We start from the raw sequence: 16,430 nt of genomic DNA, 5'->3' as shown, positions 1-16,430 counted from the left end.
ACGGGGCATGTGCAAATAGAAAGCAAAAATGTTGTGGCATTTGCCATGGATGTGGTAGGCAGGTTATGGTGCCTTTCTTTTTAAACTCATATTTGATTTTTCTCTCACTAAGCATTGTGTTCATGAATGTTTGTTTTTCTACTCTCTCACAAATTATATGCAATACCAGTTTTGCAAATCACCTAACTTGCTGGACCTTTTTTAAATGCATGTGTTTCTTTATAGAACTGTTTAACACACAAAGCTGTCTTGACTTCTTAGTTCTTACACTTACTTTTATAATAGCTTCAGAGGAAAAAAATTATGCTTTGCATGTTTTGTATTTTTATCCTGGTCTTCCTTCAGCTTTTTATTTGGTTTAGCTCTGTCTTGTGTTTATCTTCAGTCTAGCAAAATGCGATGTGATGTAATGCAAAATCTGGGCAAATTTGAGTATTTTGCATTTATTGCATAGTATGTGAATCAAGATGGTAGTACTTGCATAATACTAACTCAGGTTGTTGCATTGAAAAAAGAGAAAGGGAAAGATGGGATGGCACTGAGTTTTCAAAACATTTGGATTTTGATACTATCTCAGCAAAGACGCCATTGCTTGTTTTTATCTCACAGTAAAATGTAGTGTTGGAATGCATGCCTTCTGCTTCACAGCTTTATGTTCACAGCTATATAACTTTTATTTGGTAATTGAGGTGGGCCATAAGTCCTCATTTCCACCTCATTTCTAGACCAATCAGCAGGACTTCACACTACATTGAATAAGTTGAAGAAAATGGGTTGTGAAGGTTTATTTTAGTTTAACCATTTGTGTATGTGTACTCACATGCACATATGGCTATGGTCAATTACTTACAGTAAAAATTACTTCTAAGAAGAAAAAGGAGTTAGTTAAAAATATGGGAGGAATTTTTTATATTTTGTTTGTAGATCCTCCTCTAATCCCATAGTTGAGGTCAGTGATGACCAGAAGTACTTTGAGTAAGAAAACATTACTGTGCAAGAATAATTACTTCCTTGGAAGGCAAAAGGAAAGGCTATCTTTCCATGGTGAGAATGAATTCTGGTATAAACACATTCTGGAGAACATTTGTCACTTAGTAGTTACCAGACAGTTGTTTATTTAACAGATTTAACTGTCCTTGTTGAACATAAGAAATATTCAGAGTTTATTATGATCCTTCAAGACTTAAATGTCAGAAAGAAATGTTATGTTATAGAAAGGTCAGTCTTGCAGTTACACAAATTCTGCTGCATGCTAAGAAACACTATGTTCAGTCATAGTGTGTGGGGCAAGGTTTGAGGTTTAGGTTGATAGTGCAATTTCCCTTCATCTTCTCTTCTAAGTCTTAAAAGGAAGAATCAACAAAAGTGCTTTTTCTGAATAGTTTTTCATCTAGGTAAAAGAAGTTGTCTAGGCAAGTTGTCATCCTAATTTAAATAATTACTGAAAATGAGATTTAATTTCTTTAGTTCAGCTGTTCCCAGTTTGCCTGAATCATAGAAAGAACTTAGTAATGCAAAAGGCCATGCAGGCAATCCTCAAAACTAGAAAATATGAGTTCTCCCAGTGGAAATACAGCATCTGAAATTAATGTAAATATCCTTTAGTAGAGTTACAATCCACAATGGCAGCTTTCTCACTGAGGTAGCATATGCTTCATCATTCTAATATGGCAAAAAGAAGATTTGAGTCACTCATTTGAATATAACAGTCCAGCTAGAATAAAATATAGTCACTGGCACTCCAAGCATCAGGGTATTAAACATGCTATGAATTAGTAATCTGAGACTGTTCCATTCCAAATGTCTTGGTTTCTCAACCAGAGTCCTCAGGGAAGCACAGGCACAGAGGGATGGAGTGACTTTTTCAAGGCTTTTAGCAGATTGCAAGAGAACACAGTGTTCAGGGCTCCCAGTGCACCATGCTGTCCGCTGATCCCTGCTGCATCTCCTCAATATTTGAGAAATATTTGACAGTTCTGAGAAAAAAAATGATGTTGTTCTAATACTGTGTGCCAAGTTTTCCAGTGGCTGCTAGCTCATGAGTGGTACTAATGTGGTTCTACTCTATAAGCAGTAGGAGTATTCAGGACATGGGTACTCATTTCCTCCTTCAACTCAGCTTCTGCTGAGCCATAGTGAGCCCTCACTGGCACTGGGTGACCTGAAACAGTTTGAAGTAAGAACAGAGACAAAAGACAAGCACACATTCTTCGTGCCACATCATTAATAGGCCAGTTACCTTGTTTTTAACTTATTTCAAGAAAAAGTTACTAAAGGAGTAGGTTGTGTAATCTGATAATAGTTTTCACACTTCCATTTATTAAACCTCATGTAAGGAATAGCTGCAAATGGGTAAAGTAAGTCTTACTTTTAAAAAATAATAATTTCCAATAGGTTCATGGTCAGAAGAAGGCTTTTTGTTCTAAAAATAATATGATTTTGAATGTACACCTTCTCAGCCATAATTAACTTTCCACAAATGCTTGCTGGGGAAATGACAAAATCATGAACAGTAGTTGAAAGTGTATAATAAACAGGTAACAACACCCAGCTATCTTAGTCACTAATCAATTAAAAGGGATCCTTACAGTTCAGTGGGTCTATTTTGACCGTCAAATTAATAATTTCTTATTTCAGTAATTTACTTCATCCTCTGCATTTAAAGGAATAAACCTGATCATACAGATGCAACCAGAGATAAGTCTTGTGGTTTTAAGAGATGCTGTCAAAGCCCTATTTTGTTCTTTTGTAGCTTGTCATGTTTTGTGTGCAGAAGGCCAGTATCTGAGATCTGACAGGTAGTGCTAGGAAGGACTACAAGTATTTTTCTGTTGTTGGAGTTTCCAGTGATAATGAGCTAATGACTATGATTTTGAAACTGAACCTGTAAGACTGTGAAAAACTGTCTTACATGCTTGTACTGTAGTTTTGATGCCTGATGAAGACGTCAAGGTGTCTGAGCTTGAAAGGAAGATGAGTTGAGATTTATGAATAAACTGACTCCTAGTTAAAGGAAATGGTATTGAGTAACTGTATTGGGAATAAACTTGTTCAGCACTAGTTCATGAAGATGTTCAAATATCAGACTAATGCACAAGATAAACACACAGAGGCAGCTTTAAAAGAGAAAACATTGCTTTTTTCTTTGCCTACAGTTTAAACCAAGTGGATTAGGTAGGTAATGTAGCAGGCCAAGAACATTGTTTCTTCTTCATGAGTTTTAAACTTGATCTCTTTTTTTTTGCCCCTGCTCTCTCTGCTTCTGACTGATGCTTGCAGAGTGAAAGTAGCAGCAGTAGCAATATCTCCACCATGCTGGTGACACACGATTACACGGCAGTGAAGGAGGATGAGATAAATGTCTACCAAGGAGAGGTCGTGCAGATTCTAGCCAGCAACCAACAGAACATGTTTTTGGTGTTCAGAGCCGCCACTGATCAATGCCCCGCAGCCGAGGGCTGGATTCCCGGCTATGTCTTGGGGCATACCAGTGCAATCATCATTGACAACCCTGATGGAACCATCAAGTGAGTGCCTGGGTGTGTGTGGAAGGGGGCGGAAGGAAGGAAGCTTCCAATTTAGAGAAGGCTTGGAATCTTTAAGGCCAAAAGTTGATGTGATCACGGAGAAATAAATGAACAACAACCAGAATGAGTACTGGAGACGTCTCTTAGCAAATGTCAAAATACAAGCTTGTAAGAAAGATCCCAGAAGCATATATTCTTTATTAAAAAGTTGCAATAGCTTAATCTTCTGGGAAATGAATGCCTTATCTCAGAGCAGAAATAATTTGGTTTAACTTGTTTATTTAATAGAATGCATTACCAGTCTAGACATCTTTGTCTAGGGAAACAGGGAATGTTTGTTCAAATATAGCAAGATTTCAGGGTTCCTAGGTATCTGCTTTAATCCACAAAACTATTGAAAATGACTGTATGCTAGGAATAACTCTCTAATATCTGCAATGGAAGAAATTGTGTCAAAGTCCAAAGTTTGAATTTTGTGTAGAGCTTTTGTAAGGCTGCATTTGGTATGAACTTCACACTGGTTGTTGCTCAGTTTGCATTTCCATATAGAAACTTTACCATTCAAGCAATGATTCCAAGGAATACTGAACTTCAGACTACATTACTAACTGGTTCATAGTTTTAGTCAAGGTTGACATCCCTTATGGAATACTTAATGTATTTCATTTTACTATACTGTAATTCGTAGAAATAACATTTTGACATATTTTTCCAATGCCACATGAAACTAGATAGTATAAGGCTTAACAGGGAATTGAAAAGAATTGATCTGAGTTTCATGTTTTGTGTTCAGGAAGTCAACGTCTTGGCACACAGCACTCCGATTAAGGAAGAAATCTGAGAAAAAAGATAAAGACGGCAAAAGGGAAGGCAAGCTAGAAAATGGTTATCGCAAATCTCGAGAAGGACTTGCCAACAAGGTTTCTGTAAAAGTAAGTGTTTGAAGATGTAGTTTCCAAAAGAAGTTGGGTTGGGATTTCTTTAAAAAGTAGCTTCTGTCAGAACTTCACAGGAAGGTATCAAAGACAGCAGTGACTTCAGTGTACATTTTTTCCAAATGTGAAACCAGGAAGTTATAACCTTCAAACCTGAAAGCATCATACAGAAAAAAAGATAATGGAAAAAGAATAGAGTGGTGCAGAAATTGTGGTATTCAGCTGTTTCTTGGATTTTGTGGGTACAACTGACTTTGATCTATCTCTGTGCATGGTTTTCTACCATTCTTTAAGTTATTATAAGATTATCAGGACATTAATTCTTTAATTTCTCTTTTCCAGCTTCTCAACCCCAATTACATTTATGATGGTAAGTTGCTTTAATTTTTAGCATTTAATTTCAGTCAATAAATTTGATTAAAACATTATTTGCTTGATATTAAATACGTCAAGAACTGAGTGCTTTCTACAAAAATATATATAGGCTCTTTTTAGATAAGGTAGAATAAAATACATCCATTTAATACATTCTTTTTTAAGATGCAAGAAATGCTTTTTTGTTCACAAGTCCAAAACAACATAAAACACACGGACCATATGATGTGTTCTGTGTGAAAGTGGGGCCTTGTTGAATTTGCAAAGTAACAAGGCAATGAGTTGGAGCAGCTTTATTTTCAATCTTGCATCCTAGGGAACATTCAGGACCTCTTCAGAGCAGAGGCAGATCCGGACAAAGATAGTGGCCCATTGGGGTCAGAGCCAAGCTGGGGTTTTAGATGGAAAAAAGTTTTTGAGTGTCACCTGTGGAAAAGGGAAAGCACTACGGTGCTTCAATGGATTAAGTGTTTTGTGTTCTCTTTTACCAGCTTGGCTGGATATAAAGAAGGCCTAGCTGAGCACATCCTTAAATACTTTTCAGTGTAGCCTTTGCTCACTTACCATAAACTGTGTGTTTGGTTCATCATGGTAGACGTTCAGGGTTATCTGTGGCACAGCAGTAGTGTTGTGTCCGAGTTCATGTAGAGAAAAGTTCACTAGCTCTGTAGAGCACCAGCAAGGGGCCTAACCATGGATGTGCTCCAAGGGCAGGGATATATACACCTTGGGAATCGAAAGTACTACTCTGTCTAATAGGAAACGGTGCAAGGAATAGAAATTAAATGTATTTGCTTCTGTTTACCTAATGCCATTAATTCTCTTTTTCCAGTTCCCCCAGAGTTTATAATTCCATTGAGTGAGGTAACATGTGAGACAGGAGAGACCATCGTGCTTAGGTGTAAAGTCTGTGGTCGCCCCAAGGCTTCAGTTACTTGGAAAGGTCCTGATCATAATACACTGAGCAATGACGGTCATCACAGCATTTCATACAGGTAATTTGTGTCATGTGCAACAGGAGCTGCTGAAGCTGTTACATTTTTAATTTGCACGCCTGGTGCAGGACAGCCTTTGGCTTTGAGGCACAAGGATAGGGTTGCTCTCAGACAGAAATATGTCACTGAGATTTTCCAGAAATGTTGTGTAACTTCTGTATGTGGCTAGGGTAGCAAAATGTTATAATCAGTTGATTTTTAAAAACAGAATAAAATTAATCTGCTCTTTCTGATTAGCTATTGCAGAAGTCATTGTGGTTCTGTCACACTGACCTGGTCCTTGAAACAGACCAATGTGTCATGACATGCCAGTACTGTGACAGATCCTGCCAGTCCCTTATTTCCATTAGTGGCTTTCAGATCACACTACAGTGTTTTGCAAAGAATCCTCTGATTCCTGCTGATGTGACATCACTCTTCATTGTTAAGAATGGATATGAACACTTTTGTCTGGTTTTAGCTTTGCTATGATAGAACATTACAGAATAACTTGTAACTCAAACACCATGAGAATTTTTTCAGGAGAAAATGCTATTTTGAAACACGAAGCTGCACGTTAAAAAAGAACTTTTTTTCTGAAAAAGCATCTTTTACATACAGAAAATGTAATTTAATGAGTAACTTCAGTGTGAAGAAACGTCGTATTTATGAATTACTTAATTCAGAATGAATGGCTCTTTTGTCAAAACTTGATGGCATGTTGCACTGTTCTTTACTTCCCGCTGCTCCTACTTTTTCTTATCATTGGGTTTTTTGTTTCTTTTTAATGGGAAGACAAAGGCAGTGCGGCAGCTTTACTACTGCATCCAGGGCTGTTGTGAGATATGTAAGAGTTAAATTTGCTAGGTTTAATTCACTATTAATAAAAATAGTGAATTCTGTAATGAGAATTTAGAATTACAGAATTACGTCCAGTAAATTACAGAATTATATCCAGTAAATCATGTTGGCTGTGGCTAACATACTTTTAGAAATAATCCTGAAATGTTCTTTGAGCTGGGGGAGGGTGTCATCTTCCTATGTTCCTGAAACAACCTTCTTTTTTTTGCCTTCTTTTTTCCCCCTGAAATTGTGTGGTGAAGACCATTGCAAGTAGGTTTTGGGTCAGTAAAATTACTTGTAGCAGCTGAGATTAATCCAAAAGGAAAGCAGTAAGTATTATAGAAGATCTTGAAAATATGCATTATTGTGAAAAAACAACACAATATTAGGATTGGTTTGAGCCTAGAGGTCAGGGAGTGCAGGGAGAACTTGCCAAGTATTGACATTTGTAAGAGACTTGCGAATTAAATTGCCTGTTATTCATGTCCACGGCAGATAGTCAAAAGAGTACTAGAAATTTATTGCACAGAGGAAAATTTAAGCAGACATTTGAAGACAAACCATCAAACAAAAAGGATGGTTGAACAGTGAGAAAGATTAAGGAAGATCCTGCAGAATCTTTTTGCTCTTGTATTACCTAGCTTAATGCTGTCACTGCCCTGGAGCAGAGAGTAAACTTAAGTCCTTTCTAGTTTCCTTCCTTCCTCATTCTCCCAGATTCTGAGGTCTCCAGAGTTGTGGTGAAGTGTGCCTTTTGTGTTGAAGGGCAAGCCCTCTCTTACAAGGGGTGAGTGTTCTGAAAGCATAAATGACTAAATGACTGATCAACTGACACTTCCTGGGAATCATGGATCGAAACAAACCTTTCAGAAAGAACAAGGATGGATTTTTGTCTCAATATGGCTTCTGAAAACCTGAAGTTGGTAAAGGAAGCAGGAAGAAACAGGGGAAGCACTTGATTTTTCCAATAGTAGAGCCTAAGACATGGTGAGACAGTGTCAGTCAGGATGTTTTTCTATTTATCTGTATTACTTTCCAAGATACACAAAGTGCTCAGATTCTGGTGAACACTTCTGGTAGAGCAGGGTTAGTAATGTTCACCCAGAGCGAGATAAGGGCTGGAGAATAAGAAGTATAAACAGTGTCAACCTAATTCTGTCAGGGTTTCATAGCTTGAGGTCTGTGAAGTTACTGTAAAGTTAACGGGTGCTGTTGTGTCTCGCAGCGACCTGGGAGAGGCATCGCTGAAGATCGTTGGCGTCACCGCGGAAGACGATGGTATCTACACGTGCATAGCTGCAAACGACATGGGTTCGGTTTCATCCTCCGCCAGTCTACGAGTTTTAGGTAGGCCTGTCCCTGCCTTCTTCTAAAGCCTACTTGCAGTTGAAGTGCCTGGTACCCATAGAACAGTAAAAAGAAAAGCTCAGCTCCTGGGCACCCCTTTGTTAAAGGAGTATCGATAACAAACCTTTTTATCTGTAATGTATTGCCTGTTTTAGCAGGAATAGATACGGTTTTAGAATGTAACTGATTAGAGGTCTGTACACACATTCCACGGTACTGTCAACATGCATTCACTTTGCCAGTACTAGCTTAAACACACTGATAAAATCATTTTATCATCAGCATTCCTAGTTTAGTCTCAATTAATGTTATGATGCTAACATAATTTCTAAAGTGTACAGATAAGAAAAGAGTAGCATTACTTTGTAATTTGTTTTTTTTCACTTTCTCCTTTGCTTGAATTGTCAAGCCACAATGTTTAGGAGAACGTACAACTAGTTCTTGTCTTTGCATCATTGATCTACAGTTAAAGCAAGGCAACCTGAATGTGAGGAATGAAAAGGAAACATGCAAAGATGGAAAAATGCCTGTGTTCTGGGGGCAGACAGCAAAGGGCAAAAAATATTTCTACTTGATGTGTGTGATGACATAGTGATAAGTTTTGGTGTGTGTTTGTACATTCACTTATTATTCTCCAAAGTGTTCATAATTCTCCATTTTTAGAAATAGGGAAAATATAGACAACAGGATCACAGATTTTCTTACACAGCAGTTCATAACAATTTATGCCATCTGGGTCCTTTAGTCTATTGTGAAGCCCATATATTTTCCACTGGTGAGAATTAATTCATAGGTTTTAGCACAATAGCTCTGTCTTAAATTGACTCACATAAAAAACCCCAAGACATGAAGTGTCTCAGCTGATATGGGGACTTCTACAGTTGCCTCAAACCTCTTCAAAATAGAGTCTTTCTTCCCTTTTTTTCAAAAAGCTTTGCTGTTTTCCTGGAATTTTAAACTAGACTGTGAAAGATGTGTCCCTCCCACATCTCATCAGAAATTTTGGGGGTTTTATATTCAGTAGTGCCACTTTGAGCTCCACCTATTGGTAGCCACATAAGGGCCTTACTGACAACATATTGAGGTGGTGAATATTTCAGGCACTTCCTGCTCACTGACACAAGACAGACAGTAGCTAAGCCCTTGGATGAGTGTGTGGCAATATATAAAAGAGACTGAAAGGGAAATTTTGGTCTTTATACAGGTGTTTCCTGAAAAATAAGAGATGCTCTCTAAGATAGTTGCTACACTACCAGGCAACTTTTTTTCCCAGTGGCAGGTGTATTAAGGATTATGAGATGTAATAATATAAGATCTTTTCTTTTTACTGTTTCTCTCAGCTTGCTAAGGTTACACATTCCTGTACAGACAGTTTCCACTATAGAATTTGTTCTAGTGCATTGGCTGGGCTGCCTTGGTGTATAATCCAATTTGTCCTGCTTCCACCCTGTGTGTCATATGGGGATTAATAAGATGGGGTGATTGCCCTCAAAGTCATGGGATTTGAGTATATTAAATCATGGACATACTGCCCTTCTCTTTTTTGTTTGTTTGTTTAGGTCCTGGAAGTGATGGGATCATGGTAATCTGGAAAGACAACTTTGATTCCCACTATAGTGAAGTGGCTGAGCTTGGCAGGTGCGTTCTGTATGCTGATCTCCAAAGCTGTCTGTGTCAAAATACTGACTTCTCTTTCAAAAATTAAATTCTCCTTGATAAATACTTAATGTATGAGCCTAAAAGGCCAGAATTTTGTTGGATTTAATAGAAGTGAGGAAGCTAAAATTTTACCAGCACTAGATGGCACTGCATAAACAGAATGCAATTAGGCTGAAGTGGTATCATAGATAAAGGGATTTATTTTTTAAATAAAAAATAAATTGCCTCATGGTGACTGACACAGCTTCTGTAGTGAAGTTCTCCTAAACCTTCTTATTAAGGGAATGAAAACTATAGACAGATGTCTGAAAATGGGCAAAATAAGTCATGTAGGATATACAGTTGTCCAACTTAATGATGACCTTTGAAAGCTGCTTATTACTCTGACAGGTTGTCTGCAAGTATGATATAACAGACCTCTGTCAAGTTTCTAATTTGTAGTTGATGCATGCACTGAAAAGTCTTATGCCCAGAATCTTCTCTATAAGGGTAACTTACTAGAGATCTAAAATTAGATCTCTTGGAGTATCTCTCAAGTAAAAGTATGTCCTTTTTTCATCTCTTGGTTAATTCTTCCCTTTCATTGTTGTGTTCCAGGGGCAGATTTTCTGTCGTTAAGAAGTGTGACCAGAAGGGAACCAAGCGAGCAGTAGCCACTAAGTTTGTGAACAAGAAGTTGATGAAGCGAGACCAGGTTACCCATGAACTTGGAGTCATGCAGAATCTCCAGCATCCCCAGCTCATTGGCCTTCTCGACACCTTTGAGACCTCCACCAACTACATACTAGTGTTAGAAATGTGTGTGGACTCTAAATTATTTGTAAAATGCAATTTTCCAACTGACTTTCTGGGGCATTTATGGTAGTTTATGAATAAGGAGTTCTAAAATTCCATAGCAATTTGAAAGCACCTAAGTAAAATACTGCAGTTGTCTAATGCTGTTACTAAAATGTTGAGTTTAATACTTAGAAGGGAACAGATAGAGGTATTAAATTGACATGTGGATGATTGTCTTAGCCTTAGGGTTCAACAGTATTTTTGTATCAAATGGCTGCAAAAGTGAATTAGGAATGTTGTGGGCTCTAGCTTGATGTGAAATCTCCCCATCATACCCTAGTCCTCTGTCTTGTAAGCTCTGCAGGCTACAGTTACTGCTGCAGTCTGTAGCCTCTTATGTTTTTTCTTAGTTCTGATGCATGGATTAATCCAAAATACAACCCTTGTAATTCTAACAGGGCCGACCAGGGTCGCCTTCTAGACTACGTCGTGCGATGGGGAAACCTCACAGAAGGGAAGATCAGACTCTACCTGGGAGAGATTCTGGAAGCTGTGCAGTATCTTCATAACTGCAGAATAGTACATTTGGACCTAAAGGTGAGGTGTAAATGGGATTCTGGGCAGTGTGCATCATTCCAGGCATAAAAATCTCCCTCTCCTAGAAAACTTGCAACTGGGAACATACAACTGTGAAATGCTTTGAGACTCATGAAGCTTATGGCTTGGGGCTTCATTCCCAAATGCTTTAGATCATTCACAGCCAGCAAAGCAGAAACTCTCAATTCCCTATGCTTTCTTCTTATAGCTCACTTGCCCTGGGTGGCTCTTTGTGCTGGAAATAATTGCTAACAGGAAATTTTGCTTGATTATTTATTTATTTATTCATTTATCGCAGTAGAGATGCATTTCTTTTGCAAGAAGCATAGAGTTTATAGTGAAAGAGACTGCTTTTCCTCTTTTGCTGCAAAAATATTTCTCATCTTTGCAGTATGAGGACTGTGATATCTACAAGAATGGTGCCTCTTTGGGCCTTTGTTCTTCCCTTTGGGTGTTACTTGAGCCACAAGGGTTTGATGCATTCTAGTAAAAAAAAACCAATGTGAGAAGGTCTTAATGTAAATATTAATTAAAAACTTATTCTTTACACTTTTTTTTCACCTGTATATGAATAATAATTTCAGCATTGACAAGTAATTTTGTAGGCAGGGTCTCTTTAGCCAAATGGAGTCATGGTGAGAAAAAGCAAAAGGCCTAAGTTTCTTCCCTCCATGTACTTTTGTTTCTCAAGAACCAGTTTTGGGTCTTCATACCATTAAATTTTTTCTAGTGTTCACCAGTACTTTTTCTGGTCTCACATACAGATGAACTAATTAAAAACTAGTAAGTTGCTCTTACTTTACAGAGATTACAGCTACAGCAACCGTAGCTTTAGAAATAAAACTGTCGAAATAATTCCACTTTCAGCTTACCAATAATGGGGCAGTTCTCTTGAAGTCTGTGCATCCAACAGGATCTTCTGCTGCCATAGTCTCCCTAACAGGGCTTGTCTTCCATCTGTACAGAAATGAAAGAATTGCCGAATAAAACTGGATTCTGTTGAAAACATCATGCAAATATCTACAAAGTCTTCCAGTCTTTAAATGCAAGGGTTTTGTTGTTTCTGTTGTAAAACAAATGGAGCAGTTGCTTTATTTACCCTCTATGTGTAATTGCTGTTCCTTAAGCTTAAGTTTCGAAACACAGTTCATGTGAAGCTTTGTAAAGCTGCTGTCACAAACAGCTGAAGTATTAACTGGCAGAACTATATTTCCTGCAAAAAACATAGTGCCAGAAGCTAAAGCACATTCATTGTATGTTGCAATAGGCAAGAACCCACCTGCTGGTTGATCTGGGAAAGCCTTGTTAAGACTGCCCCAGAGCTTTGCAGAGCTGGCCTTCTGCAGTGATCCTTACAGAGTGCTAGCTGTTTGTGTTCTAGAGCTGACCACACTGTCTGGGAAGGAATTAAGTTGGAGCATTAAATGTGTGTTATACTGACTTGAAAAAAGGTATTTTAACGTTTGCTTTTATGTTTTCTAGCCTGAAAATATTTTGGTGGATCAGAGTTCCACTAAGCCAACAATAAAACTGGCTGACTTTGGAGATGCAGTCCAGCTCAATACCACGTATTATATCCACCAGTTACTTGGAAACCCAGAGTTTGCAGCTCCTGAAATTATTCTTGGAAATCCTGTTTCACTCACTTCAGATGTTTGGAGCATTGGAGTGCTCACTTATGTCCTTCTTAGTGGCGTCTCTCCTTTCCTGGATGAAAGTGTAGAGGAAACTTGCCTGAATATTTGCCGCTTAGACTTTAGTTTCCCAGATGACTACTTCAAAGGAGTTAGCCAGAAGGCCAAAGATTTTGTATGCTTCCTACTTCAGGATGACCCAGCTAAGCGTCCCTCGGCTGCACTGGCCCTCCAGGAGCAATGGCTGCAGCTGGGGAATAGCAAAAGTGCTGACAGCATTGATATATCCAGACTGACTTCGTTCATTGAGCGGCGAAAACACCAGAATGATGTTCGACCCATCCGTAGCATTAAAAACTTCTTACAGAGCAGGCTCTTGCCAAGAGTTTGACCTTGCTTGAAGTTCTCTCTCATTCTCTTTCACCTGCCAATCAATCAGACTGGAGATGGACTCCTCCTGCCAATCAATCAGACTGGAGATAGACTCCTTCTGCCAATCAGCTGTTGACTTGAATTTTGAGGAAAGCAAACCCCAAGCCAACCAGCTGCTAGTGAATGTTCGTGTGCAAATGCATTCCACAGGGACCCGCGCAGGGCGGCGTGGGGGACTGGAGATGCAGACTTCACGGGGGTGGAGGACAATAGCACTGTACTCTGCAAAAAGCAGTCACAAGCGATACAGCAACAGTATTTTATTCAGGTTTCTGCAAAAAAAAATAGTTTTTTTAAACAAGAGTTGAATTTTGCAAGTGAACTTAGCTACCGTTTTCAAGATTTATTCAAGGAAGAAATGCCTATGTTTAAAGCACTGGTGTTAAACAAAAATCAGATCATGCCTGGAGAAGACTCACAAAAATGGCTGCCCATTGGTACAGCCTCCATTTATAACATCTGGTTTTCACTTGGTCCTAGAGCTTTCCAGTTGCCTCGCCTGTATGTATCTCACGTAGCAGTGCACTGAGATCAGACTCTGCTTTTAAGTGCATCCAACCTCAAAAGATTTTGCATACAAATAGAATGAATTGTTTTGCTCTGATAAAATGTAGGCCTTACTTGTATATAGACTGTTACCTGCCTTCGGTCTGTAATTTTTTTCCCCCTCCTCTTATCCTTTTCTTCCCCCCTCCTTCCTAAATGGTGGTATACCACTGTGCGGGTCTTCAGTTTGGGTCAGTACTCACTGTCCCCCTAGAAAAGAATTTTGGGTTGGTGCCCAGCTTGCTGACCCAATTGTCAAGCAGTATACAGCAGGATGAAATACTGTAAATGCACTCATTTGGGATTTTGTTTTCTTTCATATCATGTGCAATGTTGTGGCTTTAACATTTTATGCAACTATTTATGAGGACCTCTGTTGTAACTGTAATAAATATATAGAAAAAGCACATACTTAGTACGGCGAGCTTTATGGTTTTGTTTGTGTGATTGGGGGTTCTGGGTGGGCTTGGGCGGGTGTGTTGTACCACACTGTCATTATTAGTTTAAGATGAGGATTAGTATAGAATTTAGTCAAGACTAGTCAACTTTAAGGATTGTTAAAAAGAAAAAAATGGAAGAGAGAGAGAGAGATTCCTATCCCAAATGTCAAACTGGTTAAGAAGTAGAGTGACACTTTTTAAAATTTATTATTATATTTGAAATGCCAAAGTCTGACTTTCCCCAAATCAGTCTCAACACTTAACTTCTTTTTAGAATTTTCAAATCTGTTTTTTACTTCTTTCTGTGAAGTGAACAAATTAATCTTGTGGTCTTTGGTGAAGAATACATTCAGAAAGTAGCAGTCAGATGAGGATAATTGGACTTGTAATGTAATTGTCTTAGTAATTGTTTTTAAGGTTGAAGTAATATTAGCGTGAGATATTTAAAAAGACAGAGATGGTTTTCTGTGCATCACTGAGTTCACGTGGGTGTGTTGTGAACATCTATGTTTGTGTGAAATGCCATGTTTAAGGAAACCAACCCGACATCCCACAGGAGTTAGATATATGGGTGTTAAGCCATAACCTAGCTTGGGTTAGTTTTGAGCTTTGTGGCTTCCACTGTATCCTATTTATTCTTTTTTTTTTTTTTTTTGCCTTTTTTTTTTTTTTTGCCTTTTTTGTAAAGTTGTACAGAAACTTTTTAAAAGAAAACAACTGACTTTGAAACTGGATGTGTATTCGTACCAACCTCATATCATTATGTTTGTGTATTATTTTCCTTTATTGTTTTAGTTAAATTTTTTGCTTTATTTTGCATGTATATTTCTTTGTACAGTGACGTTACATGTTTACACGGTATGACATGATGTAAATATTTTATTTTGCCATCAGTTATTTTGAAAAAAATTAAACATATTTGACATAAATGTCTGATTTCTTGCTTTAAGGAGTTGGCAGTTTAGGTTTGGCTATATTTTAATTTGGCTCTGTATTTTTTTAAAAAAGTATGTTACTTTATTGCCATAAAATTCATTTTAAATTGCAATGATGTATCTTTCCTTCATGCCTTACAAAATAATATTTGCCTTTGCTCTAAGTGTTGAGTGCTTTGTAGTGTCATGAATGCTTTTATATAAAACATGCGTAACTGTCTAACTGTGGAAATGTATCATGGTCTTTATTAGCTAGTAAATTTTTACCAGTAGCGTTTTCTACCAGATGTTCCCAGTTAAAGACCAGAGGATAATATTTCAGTTTAGAATTAAGCCGGGGAACAGATTTCCCACAACTTTTAGGCATTCCAGATTCATTATGAAGAAAAAGTTACTTTCAAACATCAAGATTTGGGATTTGCAACTAAACTCATAAAGCAGCAAAGTTTCTTATTACGTGTATTTATCTTCCTCCCTTTTCTGCTATCAGCAGCTGTTTATAATTCAAAATTAAGTGAAAGGTCAGGGAACAATACAGAGTGTTTATGTTTGTTACTGCATTGTATACAGGATTATTTCTTTCCCTGCTCTTTTCCACTATTGGGAGAGACAACTGAGAGAGACATTTACATATAGAAAGACAGAGATATTCAGGAAGGACCTGTTCACAACGATGAGCCACTGGGAGCTTTTTTCATGACAGGGAAGTAAATGGCCACATGCTCTGTGGAATGGTTCTTGCCTGAAGATGTACTAAGTTAGAGTTAAGTTACCAAAGTGCTTTACAGACAAATAATGTGCTTGTAGGCGTTTCAAGTAGCAAAGATGGATTCTTTGGTTCACATGTAAACAGGAGTGTGCTCTTTCTGGTCGTCTCCATGAGCCCCTTACTTGGGACAGGCAACATATTTCAACAGAGTGGAGTTTTGCACAAAAACTTGCAGTTTGGTGCAAGAGCTTCCAGCTGCACAAAGCTTGAATGATGATCTTGAGCTTCAGATCTTCTACTTGTAAATCTATTGAAATACTTTGAAGAGATAATATAAGGTCCTTTTGTTTCACCAGATTGTGTAGTTGAGGCTGCAAATGCCACTTGGGCTCAGCTGGGCGCAGTTGTTGTTGACTGTCCCGCACACCACAAAGCAGCACAGCAGGCTGATGGGTCAGAACAGCTGGTGTCAGGCCCTGATGTGGGAACATTGTAGAGCATAGGGAATGTCAATGTCAGTCAGTGTCACAGCTGAAAGGGGGAAGGATAGCCAGGGAGATTCAAGAGAGACTCAAGTGTTTCTTCTTGATAACGTACCCAATCACTTCTTACTGATAGTTCAGGAAGAGAAGAGGTTGTCATACTTCAAAGTCGGTGCATAAGATAGTACTTTGAGTTTGTACTACTTTGTTGAGATAGT

At 38.2% G+C, this 16,430-nt stretch overlaps 1 protein-coding gene across 1 annotated transcript in view; it reads left to right on the top strand.

The window, feature by feature from the left end:
- Positions 1–14,053, top strand: part of TRIO (trio Rho guanine nucleotide exchange factor) — a 257,013-nt gene extending 242,960 nt beyond the window's left edge. Inside the window, 9 exon segments of the mRNA XM_033082574.2 lie at positions 3,280–3,527; positions 4,321–4,459; positions 4,805–4,832; positions 5,670–5,832; positions 7,880–8,001; positions 9,561–9,639; positions 10,258–10,458; positions 10,896–11,034; positions 12,517–14,053. Coding sequence (XP_032938465.1) covers positions 3,280–3,527; positions 4,321–4,459; positions 4,805–4,832; positions 5,670–5,832; positions 7,880–8,001; positions 9,561–9,639; positions 10,258–10,458; positions 10,896–11,034; positions 12,517–13,059 — 1,662 coding nt within the window. The 3' untranslated portion in view covers positions 13,060–14,053.
- Positions 14,054–16,430: the final 2,377 nt, after the last annotated feature.

Source organism: Catharus ustulatus, chromosome 1 (genome assembly GCF_009819885.2).
Source record: "Catharus ustulatus isolate bCatUst1 chromosome 1, bCatUst1.pri.v2, whole genome shotgun sequence".
NCBI classification, from domain to species: domain Eukaryota; kingdom Metazoa; phylum Chordata; class Aves; order Passeriformes; family Turdidae; genus Catharus; species Catharus ustulatus.
Note: the sequence above shows the minus strand (reverse complement) of the source record. Positions and strands in the feature narration are given on the sequence as shown.